Raw genomic sequence first — 22,709 nt, forward strand, 5'->3', positions numbered from 1 at the left:
TGAATCATGTAGTAACTTAAAAACAGTGTTAAACAAACCTAAATACTCTGTGAAGTATTTAGATACTCTTATCTGAGGAGCTGTTTGTTAACTTGTAGTTTCTGAGTCTGAAAACTCTAATGAACTCATCCTGTACAATAGAGGAAACTCTCACTCCTCCTTTCCTGATGAGTGCCAGTTTCATCATTATTTATTTAATTTAAAAGTTTTTTTTCTTTATTTAGTTGAGTAGTTGTTGCTTCTCATAACCTGGATTCGAACATTACTCAAATATTCACTATTCACTGTATACCTGTAACTCTACCTCTTCACTACTTTACTTTAACTGATGCTCTCAAACTTTACATTAAGAGACAAGAAATTCAATTCAAGTAATTGATGAGTTCAGCACAGCTGTTAACTGAAAGCCTGAATTCCAGGAGACTCTACCTCATAAAACTGACTGAGAAAATCCAGCAGAGATGTTCAAAACTCATCATCTAAACAAGAGGATCTAAAATATAAAACATATTCTGGTTTATTTAACACTTTTTGTTTAATAAAATAATTTAATATGTTTTTCTTCATAGTCTGTGTGAGTTTAGTATTAATCTACAATACAGAACATTTTAAAATAATAAAGAATTTAAGGTGTGTCCAGACTTATCAGTTCTTTGTAATTGTGTTGAACACTGCTGTGGGATTCCCAGTTTAATTACAGTTAAACTATGTTTAACTCATTTACTCATTTTGTGATTCTATTGCGTATAATCATATAATTTAAATTGAACCTCTTGAGTAAAATAGTCTTTATATAAAAGCAGAATTAGTAGAAGAAAACTTCACATTTTAGTTGTTAACTATGCCTACACACGGAGTCTTTCACAGAAAGAAGAGATCACACACAAACACAAATATATATATATATATACACACATACAAACATACAACAAAGCCTACTTACAGTACACACACACACATACAGACATATATACCCTACACTTATACAGTATATACACACACACCTGCAGTCGGTTAGCAGCATACAGATGAGGATAAGTCAGGATTACATCACTCTAACGCTGCTGATTCTCTCATACACACACATACAGACTGGAGCTTGTGGATGCTAACATGCTAAGCTAACTTTGTTTATGGTGAAGCTGTAGGATTAAATTTAGCAGATATAGAGCATCCCCTCACATTTCTGCTAATATTTTATTATATATTTTGGGACGATATAGAAATAAAACTACAGATTTCTTCTGTTTTTGCTTTTTTGTCATACTTACATTTTTAAGATTAACAAAAAAAACTTTAATATCAGACAAAAGTAACCTGAGTAAATATTAAAATAACTTTTTAATTTATAATTTTCTTAATTAAGGGAAAACATCAATTCAAACCAATCTAGTCCTGTGTGAAAAAGTTTTCCCCCTATAAATTTACTGTGATTAATCACTTTTTAAAAGGCTGAGTTCAATTTCACTACTAACCACAACCAGGTCTAAGTACTGATTCAAGACCTGTAGAATCAAGAAATCACTTAAATAGAATAGAAAAGATCTCAAAAGCAGCACATTATTATTATTATCCCCCCATCTGAAGAAACTCAACAACAGATGAGAAAAAACAAAGTTATTGATCATCTATCAGTCTGGAAAAGATTCTAAAATCATTCCTAAAGCTTTGAGACTCCAGGAGTGACCGGCCGACTGACATAATTACTCCAAAAGGGCATGAAGAACTCATCCAGGAGATCCCAAAAGAACCCAGAACAACATTTAAAGAACTGCAGGATCTCACTTGCCTCAGTTAAGATCGGTGATAATGATTCAATAATAAGAAATAGACTGGGTAAAAATGGTCTCCATAGAAGAGTTCAAATATAAAAAACAGTGAAACGTTTTGGAAGGTGTGTGTCCTGTTACATAATTTCAATAAGAGAACATCATACTGAGCGATGTAAAACATGGTGGTGGTAGTGTGTGTGTTATGATGGTCTGGAGCTGCTGGGTAACTTGCTGTATTAGATGGAAGCATGAATTCTGCTGTTTATTAACAGAAAATCCTGAAGGAGAAAATCCTCCAACTGTTACTTAGTGACCTCAAGCTCAGGAGTACTTTACTTGGGTTCTGCAGCAGGACAATGACCCAATGCACACAAACAAGTCAAATTCACCTCTTAATAGGTTAAAAAAGGTTAAACTAAATAAAGGTTTTGGAGGGTCTAGTCAAAGTCTATTGATGATTGAGATGCTGAAATCTTTTAATGTGTCTGAATTAAAACAATTCTGTAAAGAAGAGTGGAACAAAATTCCTCCACAGAGATGTGCTTTTAAGAGTGGAACAACCAAGTTATTAGATTTAGAAGTAAACACTTTTCACACAGGACCAGGTCAGTTTAAATAGATTTTCCTTTTTCCCTTAAAAATAAAATCATCATTTAAAAACTGCTTTTTATATTTACCCAGGTTATCTTTGTCTGATATGTAATGTAAGTATGATAAAAAAGCAAAAACAATAGAAATCTGAAGGGGTAAGTACTTTTTCACAGCACCTGTATCTGTGCAGAACTTTCTGGACATTCTGAGTTTCTAGTTTCGGCTGTGATTTTTTTTAAGTTTTATGTTTCAGGTTTATGTAGTGTGAAAAGCAGCGGTGTGAAAAATCACTAATACTGTTACACATGAAGAAGGAGGAAGAGGAGGCGGAGCAACCGGCCGCAAGAACAGGTACCTGTAGGTACTCTAACAGATGGATCAGCGGTCCAAGTTCAGGTTCTGCAGGTTCTTAAACAGTTTCCTACAGTTTCCAGAAGTCTAGACAGAAGTGTTTAGACAGGGCAGAGCTGGGCGGTCACATTGTCGGACTTTCGCTCGTTACTTGTTATGATTCATAAAGCAAACAGGCGAATTCAGAGAAACTGACAAATATGTAACATTCGCTCAAGTGCATTCATCACCTAATCGGTCACCAGTTAACCGCGGAGTCCGACTGCCTAACGGACCTACCGGGTCTGACCTCGCACACATTCTCACGTACACATATAACATACAACACATGTACTTTACCACTACGTTCTTCAGTACAAAAATCTTGGCACTAATAGCTTTTTAATGGTGTTAGCAAGGAGGCTAATGCTAACGAATGCTAACGCTAACAGGAAAGGATCACTGTAACTTTGGCATAACTACTCTACAGTGCCTACTCTCTGCTTTAGTCTCAGGGAAAGCCGCCAAAAGGCCTCTGGAGTGACGTGAGGCAACGCGGTGCGCCACGTGCCCCAACAAAACCTCTTCATTACTGCTAGCTTTTCTTTCTCTTTGCTCTTTTTATCTCCTCGACACAATCCCAGAGGTCTCCAGGGTCCGTCATCTCAATTACATTCACCATTCTAACCCCCATCTACACTCTGGTCCACTCTGGTAAAAGAATAGTTCCTTTAGAGAATTAGGTTCGCAGCTTGAAAAAAGCTTGAGTGTGGTCCTTATGCTAATAACAGCTTTACTGTCTGAAAGAGGCTAGCTTTCAAAAGGTCTCACTCAACCTCAGACCCGCTTGTTGGGTTTCAGGACCAACAATGACTTGACTCCACTGTCCGTCGTCTTAATCCAAGACTCAAGACTATTCCATCCAATTTCCGGTAGAAACGGTAAACCCAGCTTCACCAGCTTCCTCTCTGCAGTCTTGGCAGTTGTTCTGTTCTTTTCTTATGCCGGATAGTTATCTCGATAGTTAACTCGTTATATCGTTAACTCGTCAGGTGAGTCTACTTGCAGGTGTGGACGTCGTAGATACGTGTGCACTCCTGACAGCTGACGTAGCAGCACCAGTGGAAGATGCAGTGGCACTTCTCCTTGCGCGCCTCGGTCCTGGTGTTGTGTCCCCTGCCGCAGCACAGCAAGTCGCATCCGTCGATGCCGTGCGATGTCAGGTTGCACGCCCTGTCGCGCGTCCCGAAGGAGCCCGTCTCTGGGTTGGGTTCGCAGAAGTTGGGCGAGGTTTCGTAGTAGACCAGGTCCGTCTCAGTGGGCGGTTTGAAGTAGGTGAACCGGGGCCGGAGCGTCTCCACCCAGCCGCGGGACTCCCGGTGCTTTTCCACCACCATCTCTGAGGCACTGTCATACTTGTCCTTCATGTAGTCGCCGATCACGCGGAAGTCCGGCTGAGACCACCAGCATGTCTTCACCTCGCAGCTGCCTGACAGCCCGTGACACTTACACTTCAGGTACATGTGGTCGGCGATGGACTGAGGACGACAGAGGACAAGACTGTTAGCTTTAGCATTAGCTAATGGAACCACGTACATCATTAGAATCACTTTTATCTTCACCCCTTCTTTTAACTGAAATCTAATTTGTCCTAAACAAAAGTACAAATGCTTATATGGGTCCGATTCCCTTGCTGTCACTTTGTAAAACGCTCATTAAAATGGTAGCCAGTAATTTTCAGTAACACATTAGTTAGTAGTCAGTAGTATTCATTGAAATTTACATGGTAGTCAGTAGTATTTAGTGAAATAGTAATTAGTAGTTCACAGTTAAATGGTAGTCGGTAGTATTTAGTGAAAAAAGTAGTTAGTATAAGTGAAATGGTAAAAAGTAGTATTTAGTGAAAAAGTAGTCAGTAGTATTCAGTGAAAAAGTAATTAGTAGTACCCAGTTGAATGGTAGTCAGTAGTCAGTATTAGTGAAATGGTAGTTTATAGTAAAGTGTAATAAAGTAGTAATGTGTATTCAGTAGGGCGGTAGTAGAGCAGTAGTAACGCTCACCGTTCTCCCAGCCTCGTTGTTGTGGCGGTTCATGGCAGAACGAGCGTCGGGTCGGTTCTCTCGCGCATCAGCGAACTCTCGCGAGACCATGTTCCCGAAGTCCACGTCCTCACTGCAGCCCCCCCACTTCCAGCCCTCGCCCGGCGGCCCCTTCCGCCGGTTATCGCAGCCACAGATGGTAGCAGAACCCTCAGCGCAGGCGCGAGTGACTGCAAACGCCACGCCTGCAGACGCTATCGCGTGGACAAACGCCGACTCTCGCGTAGCTGTGGAGGCAGAAACAGAGAGGGATTACTGATACAGCATTATTGAGTTTGTACCTCATACTGTATGTCTCCTCACTTTTGTCATTTTTGATTATGCAGTTATGGGTAGGCTCAGTGTTGGGTAGGCTCAGTGTTGGGTAGGCTCAGTGTTGGGTAGGCTCAGTGTTGGGTAGGCTCAGTGTTGGGTAAGCTCAGTGTTGGGTAGGCTCAGTGTTGGGTAGATTGAATGTTGGGCAGGTTGAATGTTGGTTAAGCTCAGTGTTGGGTAGGTTAAGGGTTAGGTAAGCTCAGTGTTGGGTTTGTTCAGTGTTGGGTTTGTTCAGTGTTGGGTAAGCTCAGTGTTGGGTAAGCTCAGTGTTGGGTAGGCTGAGTGTTCGGTAGGCTCAGTGTTGGGTAGGCTCAGTGTTGGGTAGGCTCAGTGTTGGGTAGGTTGAGAGTTGGGTAGGTTTAGTTTTGGGTAGGTTGAGTGTTGGGTAAGCTCAGTGTTGGGCAGGCTCAGAGTCGGGTAGATTGAGTGTTGGGTAGGCTCAGTGTTGGGTAGGTTGAGTGTTGGGTAAGCTCAGTGTTGGGTAGGCTCAGAGTCGGGTAGATTGAGTGTTGGGTAGGCTCAGTGTTGGGTAGGTTGAGTGTTGGGTAAGCTCAGTGTTGGGTAGGCTGAGTCTTGGGTAGGTTGAGTCTTGGGTAGGTTGAGTGTTGGGTAGGCTCAGTGTTGGGTAGGCTGAGTGTTGGCGAGGGTACTGCTCGTGGCAGAAGGATGAGTCAGCAGGGATCAGCACACATCCTGCTAAATGCCGGGTAAACAGTGGGGCACAGGGCTGTAATTACCGGGCCTGATTAAACAGCGCCGTATTGTTCGGTAGCGAGACGCACAGTGCCGGCTCTGTTCACCGCTCAGCGCTACCATTGTTTTACAGTGCAAAAGACTCGTATCTCCCAGAGAAAGCCAAAATAAACAGTGATGCGGCAGAGCGATCCGAGCTCAGGGGCTCTGTACGCTGTGGTGCTGGCGCTAGGCTAGCTGTAGCATTAGCCGGAGGTGATGAATCGGTGGCGGTCATGTGGAGTCTTGCAGTGGTCCCAGCCATCTCCCAGCAGGTTTCAACTGGTCCCAAAAATTAAACCAGCAGAAAATGAGTTACAGAATCAACTACCAGAACCGACCGACTCAAACCGATCATCAGCATCCGGACATTTAACATTCCAAACAGAACTTCAGCATCCAGATACTGATCTCAGTCAATACCAGTCAATAATGCAGCTATGCAGTAGTCGATTAAAAACAAGATCTCATAGTCGTAAACCTGCAGCATTCTGTTTACACTTGATATGATTTGAATTTAAAAAATCCAATCCAAATTCATAATTTTTTAACTTCAGAGTCATATACTGATCTGAACTCGTTTCCCTGCGTTTACTTTGTAGTAGTCAAATCTATATGAAAACTGAGACTCTAAAATAGTTGAGTGCATGTCAAAACCGAAAGTTTATAGTGGATGAGTCCAAGTTAAGAATAACACTTTGTCTGGTATCATACTGAGTCTTTGTAGTTGTCAAGTCTAAGTCAAAAAGTCCAAGTCAAGACTGAGACTGTTACACACTGCCTGGCCAAAATAAAAGTCTCCACCTGGATGTAAGTGAGTAAATGATGTGTTGGTTGATGCTGTAGTTGGTCTGCAGGTTTAGTGTATTAATAAAACACTTGAAATTAAGTGATTGAAACTGATGATATTTGAACAATAACACTTTGTCTGAATCAAGACCGATATTTTGAGGTAGTCAAATCCGAGTTAAAACCAAGACTTTGTAGTAAATTAGTCTGGACTTTGTAATAGTCTAAACTGAAACTTTATAGCAGTTAAGTCCGACTAAATAATAACACTTTGTCTGGATCAAAACCGAAACGTATTAGTCAAGTCCGAGTCGAGATCGAGATTTGATAGTAGCTGTCAATTCTGAGACAAACACTCATTTAATTAAAAAATAGCAAATATACACAGATCTCTGATCTCAGATTCCTCTGAACCCTTTTCCCATCACTCTTATACCACCCGCCCCTCTCTGTCCAGCCTATCTTTTTCCTCCCTAAGTGCTTTTAACTGTGTCGACTCATCTTACATCTCTAACATTGTTAGGTCCTCCAAGACTACAACATGTGCCCTTGATCCACTTCCTACCAACCTATCTAAAGCCTGCCTACCCTCACTTCTTCCCCATCTCACCCTTCTTATTAATCAGTCACTCCTCCTTGGACAGGTCCCATCTGTTTACAAAATTGCTGCAGTTAAACCCATACTTAAAAAAACTGGTCTTGAACCTTCAGACCTTAACAATTACCGTCCTATCTCCAATCTCCCCTTTCTGTCTAAGATTCTTGAGAGAACTGTAGCCAGCCAACTGCAAGAGTATCTCGAAACCAACAGTCTCTTTGAACCTTTTCAATCTGGGTTCCGACCATTTCACAGTACTGAAGGTCGTGAATGATCTTTTGGTAGCTGCTGATGCTGGGTCTCTCAGCATCCTTTTGCTCTTGGACCTAAGTGCAGCATTTGACACAATCAACCATTCCATCCTCTTGTCACGGCTGCATGAACTTGGCATTGTTGGCACTGTGCTGGATTGGTTTTCATCCTACCTAACTAACAGAAAACAGTACATCACACTCTGTGGCTATTCCTCCTCTACCTCTGTGATTACACAAGGGGTTCCTCAAGGATCAGTCCTTGGACCTCTTCTCTTCATCATATACAGTATATACTTCCCCTTGGACGTATATTGCGTCACTTCAACATTAATTTCCACTGCTATGCGGACGATACCCAAATTTACATCAATACCAGTTCAATCAGTAATCCACCCACTGCACATATAGAAAGCTGTCTAACTGAGATCAAAAGCTGGATGAAGCAAAACTTCCTCATGCTAAATGACAATAAGACTGAACTCATACTGATTGGCACTAAGTCGGTCCTTAACCACACTCCCCCTCTCTCCCTCAAAATTGGTGACATACAGCTCTCACCATCTGCACTGGTTCGAAATTTGGGTGTCGTCCTCGACTCCACTCTTTCATTCACAGCACATGTAAGCACTGTCGTAAAAACAGCCTTCTTCCATCTGCGTAACATAGCTAAGATTAGACGGTCCCTCTCTCAATCAGCTGCTGAGCTCCTCATTCACGCATTCATCTCCAGCAGGGTAGACTACTGCAACGCCCTATTGGCTGGCATTACCTCTTCTTCTGTCCACAAACTCCAAATGATTCAAAACTCTGCTGCTCGGTTGCTCACCTACACTCGCACTCACGATCACATCACACCTGTTCTTCAAGATCTTCACTGGCTTCCGGATTCTCCTACTTACCTATAAAGCCTTAAATAACCTGGCACCTCCCTATCTCTCTGACCTTCTTCATCCCTACAAACCTTCCCGCTCTCTCAGATCCTCTACTGCTGGGCTTCTAAATGTCCCGTCATCCAATCGTCGTAGTTTCGGTGATCGGGCTTTCTCCAGGATCGCTCCCCGACTATGGAATTCTCTTCCAACTGCAGTTAAGCTATCTCCCACTCTTCCCATATTTAAATCAAATCTTAAAACTCATCTATTCTCTCTTGCTTATGGTCTCTCTTCTGCTTAACATTATGTTTGATCTCACATACTATAGTACTGCTGAGTTGGAGCTCCACTGTAAATGTTGTACCTGTATTGTCTGTGTATTGTATATCTGTATCTTTGTACCAATAATTGTAAGCGTCTTTGGGTTTTAGAAAAGCGCTATATAAAAATAAAGTATTATTATTATTATTAAATAATTTGTGCACAATGTCCCTACTTATTAAATTTCCTTTTCCTTGACATCACAGCGGTCAAGAACAGCGAGAAAATCCCTGACAATTAACTCACTTTACACTTCAGACCGTCACTCTATAGCTGCATTAACAGCAGTTTAATTGGTCCTAGAATTGAACCCTGAGGGTCTCCACATTAGAAACTGAACCAATCGGGTACCACCCCATGAGTTTCATCATTAATCAATCATCAGTGTCACAGTGCATTAATCATTGATTTCTGAACCTACAGTTTTAGGAAGGTTTTTGCCTGAGAGGGAATTTACAGATCCGGTCCAGATTAAACCCGTGGTGTGTGTTAGTGTTAGTGTGTGTGAACGGAGTGTGTGTGTGAACGGAGTGTGTGTGTGAACGGAGTGTGTGTGTGCCCACCCTGGAGCCGGCGGGCTCTGCCGACCTGCTGGGCGATTCAGCGCCCCATTGTGTTCCCACTGTCACGCCGCGTTACGCCCACAAAGCCTCCCCCGATATTTTATATGAAGTCTGGCCGGCCGGTGATTAGCCGGGACTAAAGTTAAGTCATAGCAACAGAGGAAGTATGCGGCGCTCGGACCCCGCGTGTGGTGCGCCGGCCGGCCGGGGGGGAAATCCCCATTCAAACGCTTTAATAAAACAATCTAAAGGGCGTGTGAATGGAGAAAGGCTTCACACGCACTAGTGCCCAGCAGGGGGCGGGGCTAAGGTCCCCCCATCAACACCGCTGGCCACACCCCCCCTTTCTTTCTGAGCTGGAGTTAATGATACACCCCCCCGTGTGCCCCGCCCCCTCGCCACTCACTAACACACACCGCGTGAAAAGGTGGGCTCTCCCGGCACATCCTAAATCGTAACAGTTTCCCTCCTCAGGTCAAAGGTCGTAACCCTGGCAGCCCGACCTTCAGCGTGCCCAGTCTGGAAGAGTGCGTTAGCGCGGTACTTAACACCTCGTTAACCCAGAACCACGGAGACGCTCATTTAGGCTGATATAACTAGACTGAGGCGTTTAAGACTACGTTAAAAACTAAACATTTACTTAATCTTAAAGGTCTTCTCCTGAAGGACTGACCAATGGGAGAGGTCACAGATTCCACCATTCTGACTGGACAATTTCTGATTTAGATTTTTAAAAACAAGCATCATATATTGAAATCAGGTTAAATTCAGATTATGCACAAGTATGCCAACTACAGGGCTCATCCAGCATGACTAATGTGATGCTAGTATGACAGTAACCAGACTCACCCAAAATCACTAATGAAGCATTAACATACCAACTATCAGGCTCACCCAATACTGGTAACAAAGCATGCTGATCGACTGTATATCTGGATGACGTTATTATCTAATTCAACATTGCTAACATTGCTAATTTAACATTGCTAACATGCATGTAACCATGTTCATCCAACATCACTAACGAAGCATTAGCATACCAGTAAAGGGGCTTTTCCAACATTGCTATGGTGGTGCTAGCATGCTGCAAACGGGGCACATCCAACATATCTAAGGAAGCATTAGCCGGCTGATTGATTTTATATCTGGATGATGTAACTTGCTATTATTTATATTGTTTATAACAGTTTATGAAATTTACTGGAATGTTTGATTTTTTATTATTCTGATTAAGACTTTCAGTCCAAAATGGTGCCAAGGAGGAGATTTTCATTACGACGCTCTAGCTCATCAACATACAGCTCTGGAATAAAAAAGGGAGCACTTAAAATAATGAGTTTCTTTGATTTTACCAAATTGAAAACCTCTGGAATATAAACAAGAGGAAGATGGATGATCACAAACCATCAAACCACCAAACTGAACTGCTTGAATTTTTACACCAGGAGTAAAGCAGCATAAAGTTATCCAAAAGCAGTGTGTAAGACTGGTGGAGGAGAACATGATGCCAATATGCATGAAAAAAACTGTGATTAAAAACCAGGATTATTCCACCAAATATTGATTTCTGAACTCTTAAAACTTTATGAATATAAACTTGTCTAAAAGCTCCGCCCACTTCTCTACTACAATGCAGAGTTACTATATTCACTAATACCATTTATTACTGTACACAAAACAAGCCTTATGTTCACCATGAACAGAAGTTCTGCCCACCTATCTCCAGGACCATCCGGACTGTTCTCAGCAACAACTCCAAAAGCCAGGTTCTCAGAGCAACATATGCTGCTTTCAGGACTACTTGTTTTCCAGGAATGTTTATGCATTTTTCAATGCAAAATAACACCTAGAACTCTTATCATTAGTGCCAAATATATCTTTTAATTTTGTGAGAAGGAAAACCAACATTATAGTGCAGAAAATGTTTACTATCCCTTCTGAGTTTGAAATGTGTTTTGGGACTGAACTGCAGGAATAGATGTACATTAATAAATGAAATAAAGTGAGAAGATAAAATATAAAGTATTTTGGAATAATACTGTCTAAAATACAAGTCAAAGAAAATTGAAGAATACACAATTATAACGTATTTCCTCAATGTAACAGATTATAAAACAATAGAATATATAAGAGCAGTTTCCCGGAGCTGGAATAAACCTGGGATAAAATATAATTCCAACAGTGATTCAGTATTGGCTCTGCAAACTCAGGCTAAGACTAGGCTTAATACCTGTCTGGGTAAACAGACACAGTTGTGTCATATGTGTTTGAATTCCAGCACATTTTATACGCTGTGCTTTATTTCTATGCAATTCATCAAATTCAGATTAGATAAATTGATTTGTTTTTAAAATACATAGAACATGCCATATTTAAGTTACCTGTAGGACATTTATTCACTTGTTTACTTTGGTTTTAGTAACTCTCTCTACTGTCCTGGGTTTATCTGAGAAGTTATTTGAGAAGTTAGCTGGAGTTAACTTGAGTTAGCTGAGAAGTTAGTTGGAGTTATCAGAGAATTTAGCTGTAGTTCTCTGGAGTTATCTGAGAAGTTATCTGGAGTTATCTGATAAGTTATCTGATAAGTTATCTGATAAGTTATCTGATAAGTTATCTAAAGTTATCTAAGAAGTTAGCAGGAGTTAACTAAGATGTTATGTTGAGTTAGCTAGAGTTATCTTGAGTTATCTGAAGTTATCTGAGAAGTTATCTGGAGTTATCTGAGAAGTTATCTGATAAGTTATCTTGAGTTATCTGAAGTTATCTGAGAAGTTATCTGGAGTCATCTGAGAAGTTAGCTTGAGTTATCTTAAGTTATCTGAAGTTATCTGAGAAGTTATCTGGAGTCATCTGAGAAGTTAGCTTGAGTTATCTTAAGTTATCTGAAGTCATCTGAGAAGTTAGCTTGAGTTATCTTAAGTTTTCTGAGAAGTTAGTCTCATTCCTGATGTGTTCCACACTTATTAAGTGCAGAGTTAGCATTAGCATTAGCATAAGCCCTCTCTGACAGTTCTCCTGAGCTGATTGCCGGTGTTGGACAGCAACAAGAAAGACTCCATGTAACGCTGACCCCTCCCCCAAAACAGAGGGAGGAGCCACTACACGTCCCAATACACCCAACACATATAACTCTGCCCCCAGCGCCACATCACTGCCCACAGGAAGAGGAATCCGGGCTTTTCCTCTCTAATCTCCCTCTGAAGGATCTGAGACCCCTAATCCCCCAATTTCACCCCTGCTGTTATTCAGAGCTTCAGTTACTTTAATCCAATCAAAATCATTTACTGAAGATATCCGCCACACCCCCTGTGAATTCCCTGTCCACCCATCCTCACCTTCGGATAACTCCGCCCCTTTAAGAAAGTAGTCCTACAGGAGGTGTTTTTGTGTTTGTGTTGGTTATCATGTTGGTAAACTGCTAAATGACCCAGTTTCCTAAGGTAGGGAATCATCCTCTGCTAAAGAATGTCATGGTTCATGTTGGAGATGCTCATACAGCCCCAGACCATGATGCTACCACCACCATGCTTGACTGTAGGTATGGAGCAACTGATGGCTCCACACATGCTGGACACCATGTGAGCCAAACCACAGGACATTACCACAGGTTCCAGTAATCCATGATCTTGTACTGCCTGTATTCAGTAATTTTTTTCAGGCTTTCTTGTGCATCAGCTTCAGAAGAGGCTGCCTTCTAGAACAGTTCCATGCAGACAGAGTTGATGCAGTGTGAAATTATGATCTGATTATGTATGATCTGAACATTGCAGACTGAACTCACACTTCTTCAACCTCTGCAGCAATACTGGCAGCACTCATACATTTATTTATTAAAGCCAGCCTCTGGATATTATGCTAAACATGTGGACTCAACTTGTCTGTTTTTTAATTTGTGTTAGCAAATCTTTTTATAGCCTAGGCTTTCTTTGGGTAGAGCAACAATTCTAACAATGCTAATCTGGGACAATGATAACTAATATTGCTAACCTGGGACAATCCTAACTAACAATGCTAACCTGGGACAATGCTAACAAAGCTAACGAGCCACAGCACTAACGAGACAATTAACACCTGAAATTTTGATCATGGTGAAAGGTAGAACACTTGATGAAAGACATTAATACAGCAGAACATCATCACCGTAACAGCCTGAATACACACTGTATATGTGTGTGTGTGTGTGTGTTAGTGTGTGTGTGCGTGTGTATTTGTATGTGCGAATGTGTTTAAGGCGGCGATGGTGTGGTCATGTGACCTGAATGGAGTGTGTGGGGGAATCCACGGCAGCAGGGAATTCCCTCCGCCAGACAAAAACAAACACACTCCACCCTGCGAGAGTGTGTGTGTATGTGTGTGTGTGTGTGTGTGTGTGTACACACATCATCATGGCCATACACACTCTGTTCACAGCTGAGTGCTCCTGTTTTAACTGGGATTTCACACCGACTGAGAGCTTCAGTAAGTGGGATAAACGAACAATTTCACTAATCAGAGGCAAAAACACACAAACACACACACTAATACACACCATCGCAAAATGCATACAAAGACCAATAGATATGTTATGATGAAACTGGCACTCATTAGGACTCCACCCTAGCTAAGGAAGAGCGAGAGTTACCTCTGTTTTACAGGATAAGTTGACCAGAGTTACCAGCCTCAGAAACCACAAGTTAACAAACAGCTCCCCAGATGCTGTAACTGATGCTCGTGTTCTAAACAGCAGCGCTTCACGTGAAGTTTCGGTTTCATTTTAGCCAGAATTGTTTCATTAGAAACACACTGTGTGATTTAATGCATTAATCACAATGCAGGTAATCATCTTTATAAGCTCCTCTAAGCAGCTGCCCTACGTCTACATTAATTTTACTGATGGACACCCCATAAATCAGCATTTCATTTCTGCATTTCAGCCCCAAAACACATCCTTAAAACACCGGTACTAAACACAGTGCAGGATATCCTGTAAACCCGTACTAACCTCGGTCCAGAACCGGTCCGAATATGGCCAGGTTGTCGTTGACAGTGGTGCAGTTCCAGCGCCGGCCACGGAACTGATGCTGACACTCCTGGATGCCGATCTTCACCCCCTGTGCCACGCTGGGCATTATCTCCACATAGTTCCTACAGAACCGCAGCTGCTTCGGTACCAGACCCGGTATAGAACTGCAGAGGATGGGCTGAGAGGCCAGAGACGAGTACTGGTGTCCAACTGCCAATGACCTGAAAACACACCAGTTACATTTATTCATATTTACTCATATCATCTTATATAAAAACACATCAGTTACCTTTATTTACATTCATTCTAATGATATATAGAGTTAATTACAGTTATATTTAATCAAATCAAATAAAAATGTATTTGTATAGCGCTATTTACAACTGGTGTTGTCACAAAGCAGCTTTACAGAAACATAGACACTGAGGGTGTATATGTGATAGTGTGTATATAGAGTGTGTAGTGTATAGTGTGTGTAGAGTATAGTGTGTGTAGTGTGTAATGTGTGTAGAGTATAGTGTGTGTAGTGTATCATGTGTATAGTGTGTGTGTAGTGTAGTGTGTAAAGTATAGTGTGTGTAGTGTATAGTGTGTGTGAGTATAGTGTGTATAATGTGAGTGTAGAGTATAATGTGTATAAGGTATAGTGTGTGTGTATAGAGTCTGTGTGTGTAGTGTATAGTGTGTAGTGTATGGGATGTGTGTTTAGTGTGTTTGTAGTGTGGGTGTAGAGTATAGTGTGTATAGTGTATATATAGTGTGTGTGTGTAGTGTATAGCGTGTGTGTGTGTGTGTATAGTGTGTGTGTGTGTGTGTGTGTGTGGTGTGTGTGATGCAGGTAAACAGAGGTAAAGCAGGTGATCCAGGTTCAGAGGAGGAGATTTAACCCCGTCATTAAGAGGCAGCAGCGGCCCTGCGCCCCGTGGCATTGTGGGTAATGACACAGTGAGTGTTGTGAACCCGGCAGGGCTTTGATGGCAGCGTGAGGCAGCAGGCACTGACACGCTCTCACCCGGCACACACTCGCCGCCGGAGTTTCCAGCCCCGCGCCGCTGTTTACTGAGCACGCCGCTACCCAACGCTGCTCTCGCATTCACGCTCTCACGCATTCGCTCTCTATACATTATGTCACCTGATGTTTCTGAGGTTAGGAATTTACACTACAGAAACACCACCCACACATTTTGACCTCTTACTAACTATCACAAACTTTCACTGGCACACAAATTCTCAAAAAATCACCCCCCCAAAAAGATACTGTCAGAAACTCAAAAATCTCCCATAAACTTTCACAAATTAATAAAAGCTCCCACCAAAACTCTAAAAGCAAACAAAAAAAACTGTTACAAACTCAAGAACCTCTCACAAATTTTCACACGCTCAAAAAACTCACAAACTCACAAACTATCAAACTCAAAAAACCTCACAGCATCCTCTTACAGACTCTCCCAAACACTCGCCCAATATCTCACAGATTTTACTAAATTCTGACAGACTCTCCTATAGTTTCCCAAACTCTCACAGACTCTTCCAAACTCTCACAGCCTCTCCCAAACTCTCCCAAAATCTTTCAGTCTCTCCCAAACATTCATGGACTCTCCCAAACTCTAACAGACTCTCTCAGTGCACAGTGCTCTATCTTATTTAACCGGGTAGTTTTGACACATAATGCAGCCAGGTGTTTATTCCGACAGCGATGAGATGCTAAAGGTATTCTCAGAAGATCTCTCTCTCTCTCTTTCTTTTCCTCTCTTTCTACCCCTCTATTCTCTGTTCCCAGTCTTTCTTTCATCTCTCTCTCTCTCTGACTCATTGGTGTGATTTCAGCTGTTGAGGTTTCATCTCTATGAAGTGTGAAGTGACTAAAGTTATAATTAATAGGCTGCACAACATACACTCACACACACACACACACATACACTCATACACAACACACACACACACATACACTACCATATGTAACCTTCTTCAAACAGCCGGATCTAGAACCCTGTTTGTTCCTCTATGCTGGACATAAAATGAGATTGAGTTGGGTTTGGAGGTTCTACAGGTTTCCTATGGATCCTGCAGCACATTTACCCACAGATGTTGCTACAGCTGTTGATAAATCTGGTGGAGTCTGTGTTCCTGGGAAACCCGTGCTGTGTGTGAGTGAACATTATCCTGCTGAAAAATGAAAGTTCTGCAGGAGAGAAAGCAGAAACACATGGATCTGCAGGATGTTCTGCACAGATCACTGAGATCACTGTTAGTAATGTTCCTCCTATCACTACTAGAGCTGACCGACTCTCACTGTATGAGATGATCCTCAGATCATCAATCACACCTGCAGTTTACAGTGTGAACTCTTCAGTCCAGGTCAAAGACAGGAGTGAAGAGCGTCACCGCGAGCCTCCAAACTTAAACCTGACCATCATCAGATCCAAAACAGGACCTGGATTCTTTGGTAAAGATGATAAGGCCTGTCAGCTGTGCAAAAAGTCTTCAAATACATCAAAGAGGCATGTCTAGCTGTCAACATTCTCTCACCAGAAGGTACACTACCCAAAATTAGCCCCTGAGAGCCTTTTTATAGGGCAGTGGTGGGAGCACTTTGCACCCCCTTATGGTGTAAAGACAATCCTCCAGTTTCTAATCAGACCTCACCTGTAATCATTTACATATCTGCCTGAGACAGAACTGCGTGTACAGCAGGTGTATCACTCTTCATTCTAAGGTGTTGTAAAGATGAGATCACACTCACACTCACACACCCATCAACACCAGCAGACAATTTAATCACAGATTAAACCCACACTCACAGGGAGCTTCTGTCTAAATATAAACTACTACACAGCACACCTCTTGGCCACTTTATCCAAAACCCCTCTCCTGTAGGCGAATCTAACTAAACGTCTGAAGTTTAAATGAGACCGTCAGTAAATAAGCATGTCAGTAAATAGTGTTACTAACATGTAAATTCATAGGTTTGCTAGCATGTTGGTAAGACACTCTGGTGGCAAGGTTGTGCATAATTAAGAAAGCATGTCAGTCAGTTCTGATCCCATATCAGATCATAGGTGTACTAGCATGTCAGTAAATAGTGTTACTAGTATATTAGTCAGTATTTTCAGTTGTTTTACCATGTCATTAGTAGTGTAGGTGTGCTAGCATGTCAGCACACAATTGTGTTAGCATGGAATTCAGTAGTTTTGTTAACTTCTCAGTGCACAATGTGCTAACACTCCAGTCAGTAGTTTTGCTAGCATAAAAGAAAATGGTGTTAGTGACACGTCAGTACATATTTATGCTAGCATGGAATTTAGTAGTTTTCCTAACTTGTCAGTACACAAATGTGGCATGTTAGGCATGCAAGTGTGCAAGTATGCTTGCACATTAATCAGTAGTTTTGTTAGCATGCCAGTGTCCTGTACATAGTTATGACAAAAATGTCAGTACTTAGGATTGCTAGCATGTCAGTCAGTAGTTGTGCTATCATGTCAGTACATAAGACTCTTACAGTGCTAGCTTGGCAGTCAGTAGTTCTGATATCATATTAGATCCTAGATATTCTAGCATGTCAGTAAATAGTGTTTTAGCATGTTGGTCAGTAGATTGTTTGATTAATCGATATTCGATTGTTTATGTTAGAAGTGAATGCTAAAGCACTGTTTTATTGCTAATTACTCAGTAAGTAAATTACAGAATGTTATGTAGCACGAAGCTAACACACACACGTGCGTGTGCACTGAGTGTGCTGGTGTTCAGGCGTGTGTGTGATGGTGATGTATGGGTTTGTGATCGGCGGTTCTCTCAGATGCTGTAATCCGGCGGTGATTAAGGCAGTGGGGTCTGGGCGGGGTTCTGCTCGGGGTTTGATGTGCCGTCAGAGTGCACGTCTCGCTCCTGATGCATTTCTCAGCAAGCCTGAGCACGAGCGGCGCTGGATTAGCCCCGCTGTCCCGGGCCCCGGGGCCACGGGGCCGATCCGACACCGAGGCAGTGTGTGCTCAGCAGCAGGAATGTGCGGCGGGCCGTCACCTCCAGCTATTTATCTTCTGAGGCGAGGCGAGGCGGGGTGTGTGCAGCGCTGTGCTGCAGAGTGTGAGGAAACTCTCACTGCCATGAGGAGGAAGATGCTTCTTCATCTCCATTACAGTCAGTGCAGCTGAGGTTCTACTCTGGAGGTTCTGCTGCCTCATCTTTAACCCCTTAGGCCCTGGAGACAGACCCACTCTTCACTTTCACAACTCACATAATTAACAGCAGTTTAATAGAGCCTAAAATAGAACCTGGAGGGACTCAGCACCATCACACAATACAACAATAACTGACACGCTAAAAAAACTACTGACTGATATGCTAGCACAACTAAATGCTGAGAAACTAAGTATGTACTGACATGATAGAAAAACTACTGACTGACATGCTAGGAAAACTATACTAAGAAGCAAGGACCAAAATGTACTAACATTCTAGCACTACCGACTGACATGCTAACACAACTACATGCTAAGAAGCTAAGATAATTATGTACTGACATGATAGAAAAATTACTGACTGGCATGCTAACACAACTATGTGCTGACATGCTAGAATAACTATAGAATAGTATGCTAGCAAACCCTTAAATGTACTGACATGCTAGAAAAACATTATACAAACATGTTATTCCAATTATAATGCTGACATAAACACTCCCAAAACTTGTTTGCAAAACTACTGACTGAGTAGCTATCACAACTATGTGCTGAGAAGCTGACACAACTATGTACTGACATATTATCAAATCTACTGAATAACATGCTTATATGTACTGACATGCTAGAAAAACTACTTACTGACATACAGGAAACTACTGACTGGCATGCTAGAAAAAGTATGTGCTGATATATCAATACAACTAAAGATTAACAGGCTAGCAAAACTACTGACTGACCTAATAGCACTAGAACATACTAACTGTCACACTACTGACTATCCTATTTGCAAAACTACTGACTGAGTAGCTATCACAACTGTGTGCTGACAAGCTGAGATAATTATGCACTGACAGGCTAGAAAAAACTCTTTATTGACATGCAGGAAACTACTGACTGACATGGTAGCGCATCTATGTACTGATATATCAACAAAACTATTGATTAACATGCTAGCAAAACTACTTACCGACATCCTAGCAAAACTTTTCACATTACTGATTTGCTTATTCGCAAAACTACTGACTGAGTAGCAATCACAACTGTGCGCTGACAAGCTAGCTAAACTACTTACATACAAGCACAAATATTACTGACATTGCCGCAAAACCACTGACTTACATGCTTGCACAACTATGTACTGACACTAGAACAAATATGTACTGACATAAGCATGTTAGGATGCCACTGAAACTACTGACTGAGATGCTGTCACAATCGTCTACTAACAGGCTAGAACAGCTATGTACTGACACTAAAACTATGTACTGACAGGGTGAAATAAATTAGTACTGACATGCTTGAAAAAAACTGTGTATATCTTAATAATACTCCTGATTAACATGCTAGCAGACATATGATTTAGCATGTAGCTGGAGTTACAATTCAAAAGCCATCAGAACTAGGCAGAAGCACTAAACAGATGTTTAGAGACAGTGGTGATGGTGAGTTGCCCTCTGGTGCACGTGAACCTGGTGTTGGTCTCCTGATCTTCACGGTTCCTGAGCTGCAGCAGGTATGAGCAGAGCGTTAGCACTGAGCTACTTTAATCTGAGGTTAGCTTTAGGACACATGCCAGCCTTTGTTTCTTTGCTTTTGCAGACCGCAAGCGCCTGCACCGACTAGACCCTGCCTTCCAGTAACTTCCAAAAGGTCCCGCCTCCCGTCTGAGTCTGATCTGTGCTCCATCAGACGCTCTGATAACCATCTGAGCTCAGTTAGCCACCAGCTAATCAGATCTGAGGTCAACAGCAGCGTGGAAGTTCACCTTTTCCTGCAGTTCAGTACCTGATCCTGATACAGATCAGCCTCTTCAGAGAACACTGATCTCCTGATCACCTGAGTTCTGATCACCTGAGTTCTGATCACTCGAGTTCTGACGCTTATCAACTCTGATCTAAACTGTTACTAAGTACACTACACGCATGGGCGGATCTACCGGGGTGGCATAGAAAAGAAAGCCTTGCCACCCCTGCTGCCTCCCAAGAATCAAAAGAAAAGTTATTTTGGCCAATTTAACATTTACGAGAGCAAATCTCCGATGCCAGACTGCAGTAAATTATAAAAAATATATATGTATAATGAAAGTATGGTTCTAGTATAATTGCGATGCTGATTTTAAGCGTATAAATTTTTATTTTTGCTCACTGTAACATGTAATTGTTTGCTATAGGTCCAGTAATGTCCATTTTTCCAGTAATAAGAAATCTAAGACATAAGTATGTCCAATGTGTTTGTTAGTATGTTCAGTAATCAGATTAAAGTTACTTCAATCAATCAAACTTTATTTTTACTCGGTAAATACATTGGGGGTAACCCTCATTTTAAATGCAGCCGAGCTTACATAGAGAAAAAGGGATTGAAACTTAAATTGAACTTTTTATTTATGACACTAACAGGACGTGAATAATATAAATATAAAAAATAGAAATATAATAAGTATTTGGTGATAATAGAAATCTAACTATTATTATTGTTATGTAATGATATAAAAAACTTTTTATTTTGTATTACTATTATTTTTTTTAGCTTCTTTGTTTTTGGATACTAGATCCTTTCCCATGACTTTTGGCATTAAGCAGTAGAGTGTGTGTGTGTAGAGGTTGTAAAAGCCTCGTCGGGTCAGACTGACAGCAGTTAACCGTTGGTCAGCAGGCTGCTCGGGGTTAATGACCCACTTAATTACGGCTTTTAAACTCGACCCCCAGACCCTGGTCTTTATTCCCAGGCTCGTCCGCCGGTACCGACCTGGAGAACCTCCTCCCCACCGGACCGGATCCCCTCCAACACACTCAGAAATCCCCTCAGACACTTCCGCCCTCAGATCTGCATTAAAGGAATCCTACAGGAAGATCCCCAGCTGTTTCCAACAACTGTCAGTTCAATCAAAATTCACTCTTCAGGTCTTCTAATAACACTAATAATACACCCACCCCCATGCTTCACAGCTGCCGGAGTCATGTTTTTAATAATCTAAAATATTACACTGTATCAACAAAATGTTCATATAATTATAAAAAGGGTTTAACCACTAGATTTACAATCAAACGCACATTTTACCAACAATATCAATATTCCTAAAAAATTCAGAGCTGTGTATATATATATGAGACCACCTGAGTTTCTGAATCAGTTTCTCTGATTTTACTATTATAAACTACAGACAACATTTCTCCCAAATTCCAAATAAAAATATTCTCATTTAGAGCATTTATTTACAGAAAATGAGAAATGACTGAAATAACAAAAAAGATGCAGAGCTTTCAGACCTCAAATAATGCAAAGAAAACAAGTTTATATTCATAAAGTTTTAAGAGTTCAGAAATAATCAATATTTGGTGGAATAATCCTGGTGGTTTTTAATCACATTTTTTCATGCATCTTGGCATCATGTTCTCCTCCACCAGTCTTACACACTGCTTTTGGATAACTTTATGCTGCTTTACTCCTGGTGCAAAAACTCAAGCAGTTCAGTTTGGTGGTTTGATGGTTTGTGATCATCCATCTTCCTCTTGATTATATTCCAGAGATTTTTAATTTGGTAAAATCAAAAAAACTCATCATTTTTAAGTGTCTCTTATTTTTCCAGTGCTGTAGATACATATTTATGGAAACCTATTTAATCCACTTATTATTTACATCTATCCGCAAATGGGTTTATGCACGTCTGAGCTTGTCATCGTTAAAATGATGAAGAAATTAATCACAAACCGAAGATAAACATCATCAAACATCTGAGGATAAACCTGAAAAAACTGAAAAAATCTGCTTTGAATGTGGACGTCCATCCCATAATTCACACTAACCAGTGTTCAACCTCACTCACAAGATAACACCTCACAACTTACACAGGAGTTGACAAGTGTTCTCAATCCATTTCGTGAGGTAACACTTGATGATCAAATAAAGCTATATTGCAGCTCTACAGCAGCTCTACAACAGCTCTTTATACACCAGCTCTACACAAGCTCTTTATATACCTGCTTTACATACACCAGCTCTACATACACCAGCGCTAAAGTACCTCTACATACACCAGCTTTAGACCAGCTCAACATACAGCAGCTCTACATCCACCAGCTCCTTACACCAGCGCTACAGTAGCTCAACATACACCAGCTCTACACTATCTCTTTATACACCAGCTCTACATACACAAGCTCAAAACCATATCTTTATGCACCAGCTCTATAAGCACCAGCTCTACATACACCAGATCTACATACACAAGCTCAAAACCATATCTTTATGGTTCTACAGGCACCAGCTCTACATACAGCAGCTCTACACCA

General features: G+C 41.4%; 1 protein-coding gene across 2 annotated transcripts in view; it reads right to left on the minus strand.

The window, feature by feature from the left end:
- Nucleotides 1-383: 383 nt before the first annotated feature.
- The window catches only part of wnt3a (wingless-type MMTV integration site family, member 3A), a 31,388-nt gene continuing 9,062 nt past the window's right edge, over nt 384-22,709 (minus strand). For both annotated transcript variants that reach the window (XM_022665483.2, XM_022665482.2), the window contains exons 2-4: nt 14,219-14,460; nt 4,755-5,020; nt 384-4,231 (exon numbers count right to left, since the gene is read on the minus strand). In XM_022665483.2, coding sequence (XP_022521204.1) covers nt 3,752-4,231; nt 4,755-5,020; nt 14,219-14,345 — 873 coding nt within the window. In that variant the 5' untranslated portion in view covers nt 14,346-14,460 and the 3' untranslated portion in view covers nt 384-3,751. The remainder of the gene's footprint in view (nt 4,232-4,754; nt 5,021-14,218; nt 14,461-22,709) is intronic.

This window comes from Astyanax mexicanus, chromosome 8 (assembly GCF_023375975.1).
Source record: "Astyanax mexicanus isolate ESR-SI-001 chromosome 8, AstMex3_surface, whole genome shotgun sequence".
In the NCBI taxonomy this organism is placed as follows: domain Eukaryota; kingdom Metazoa; phylum Chordata; class Actinopteri; order Characiformes; family Acestrorhamphidae; genus Astyanax; species Astyanax mexicanus.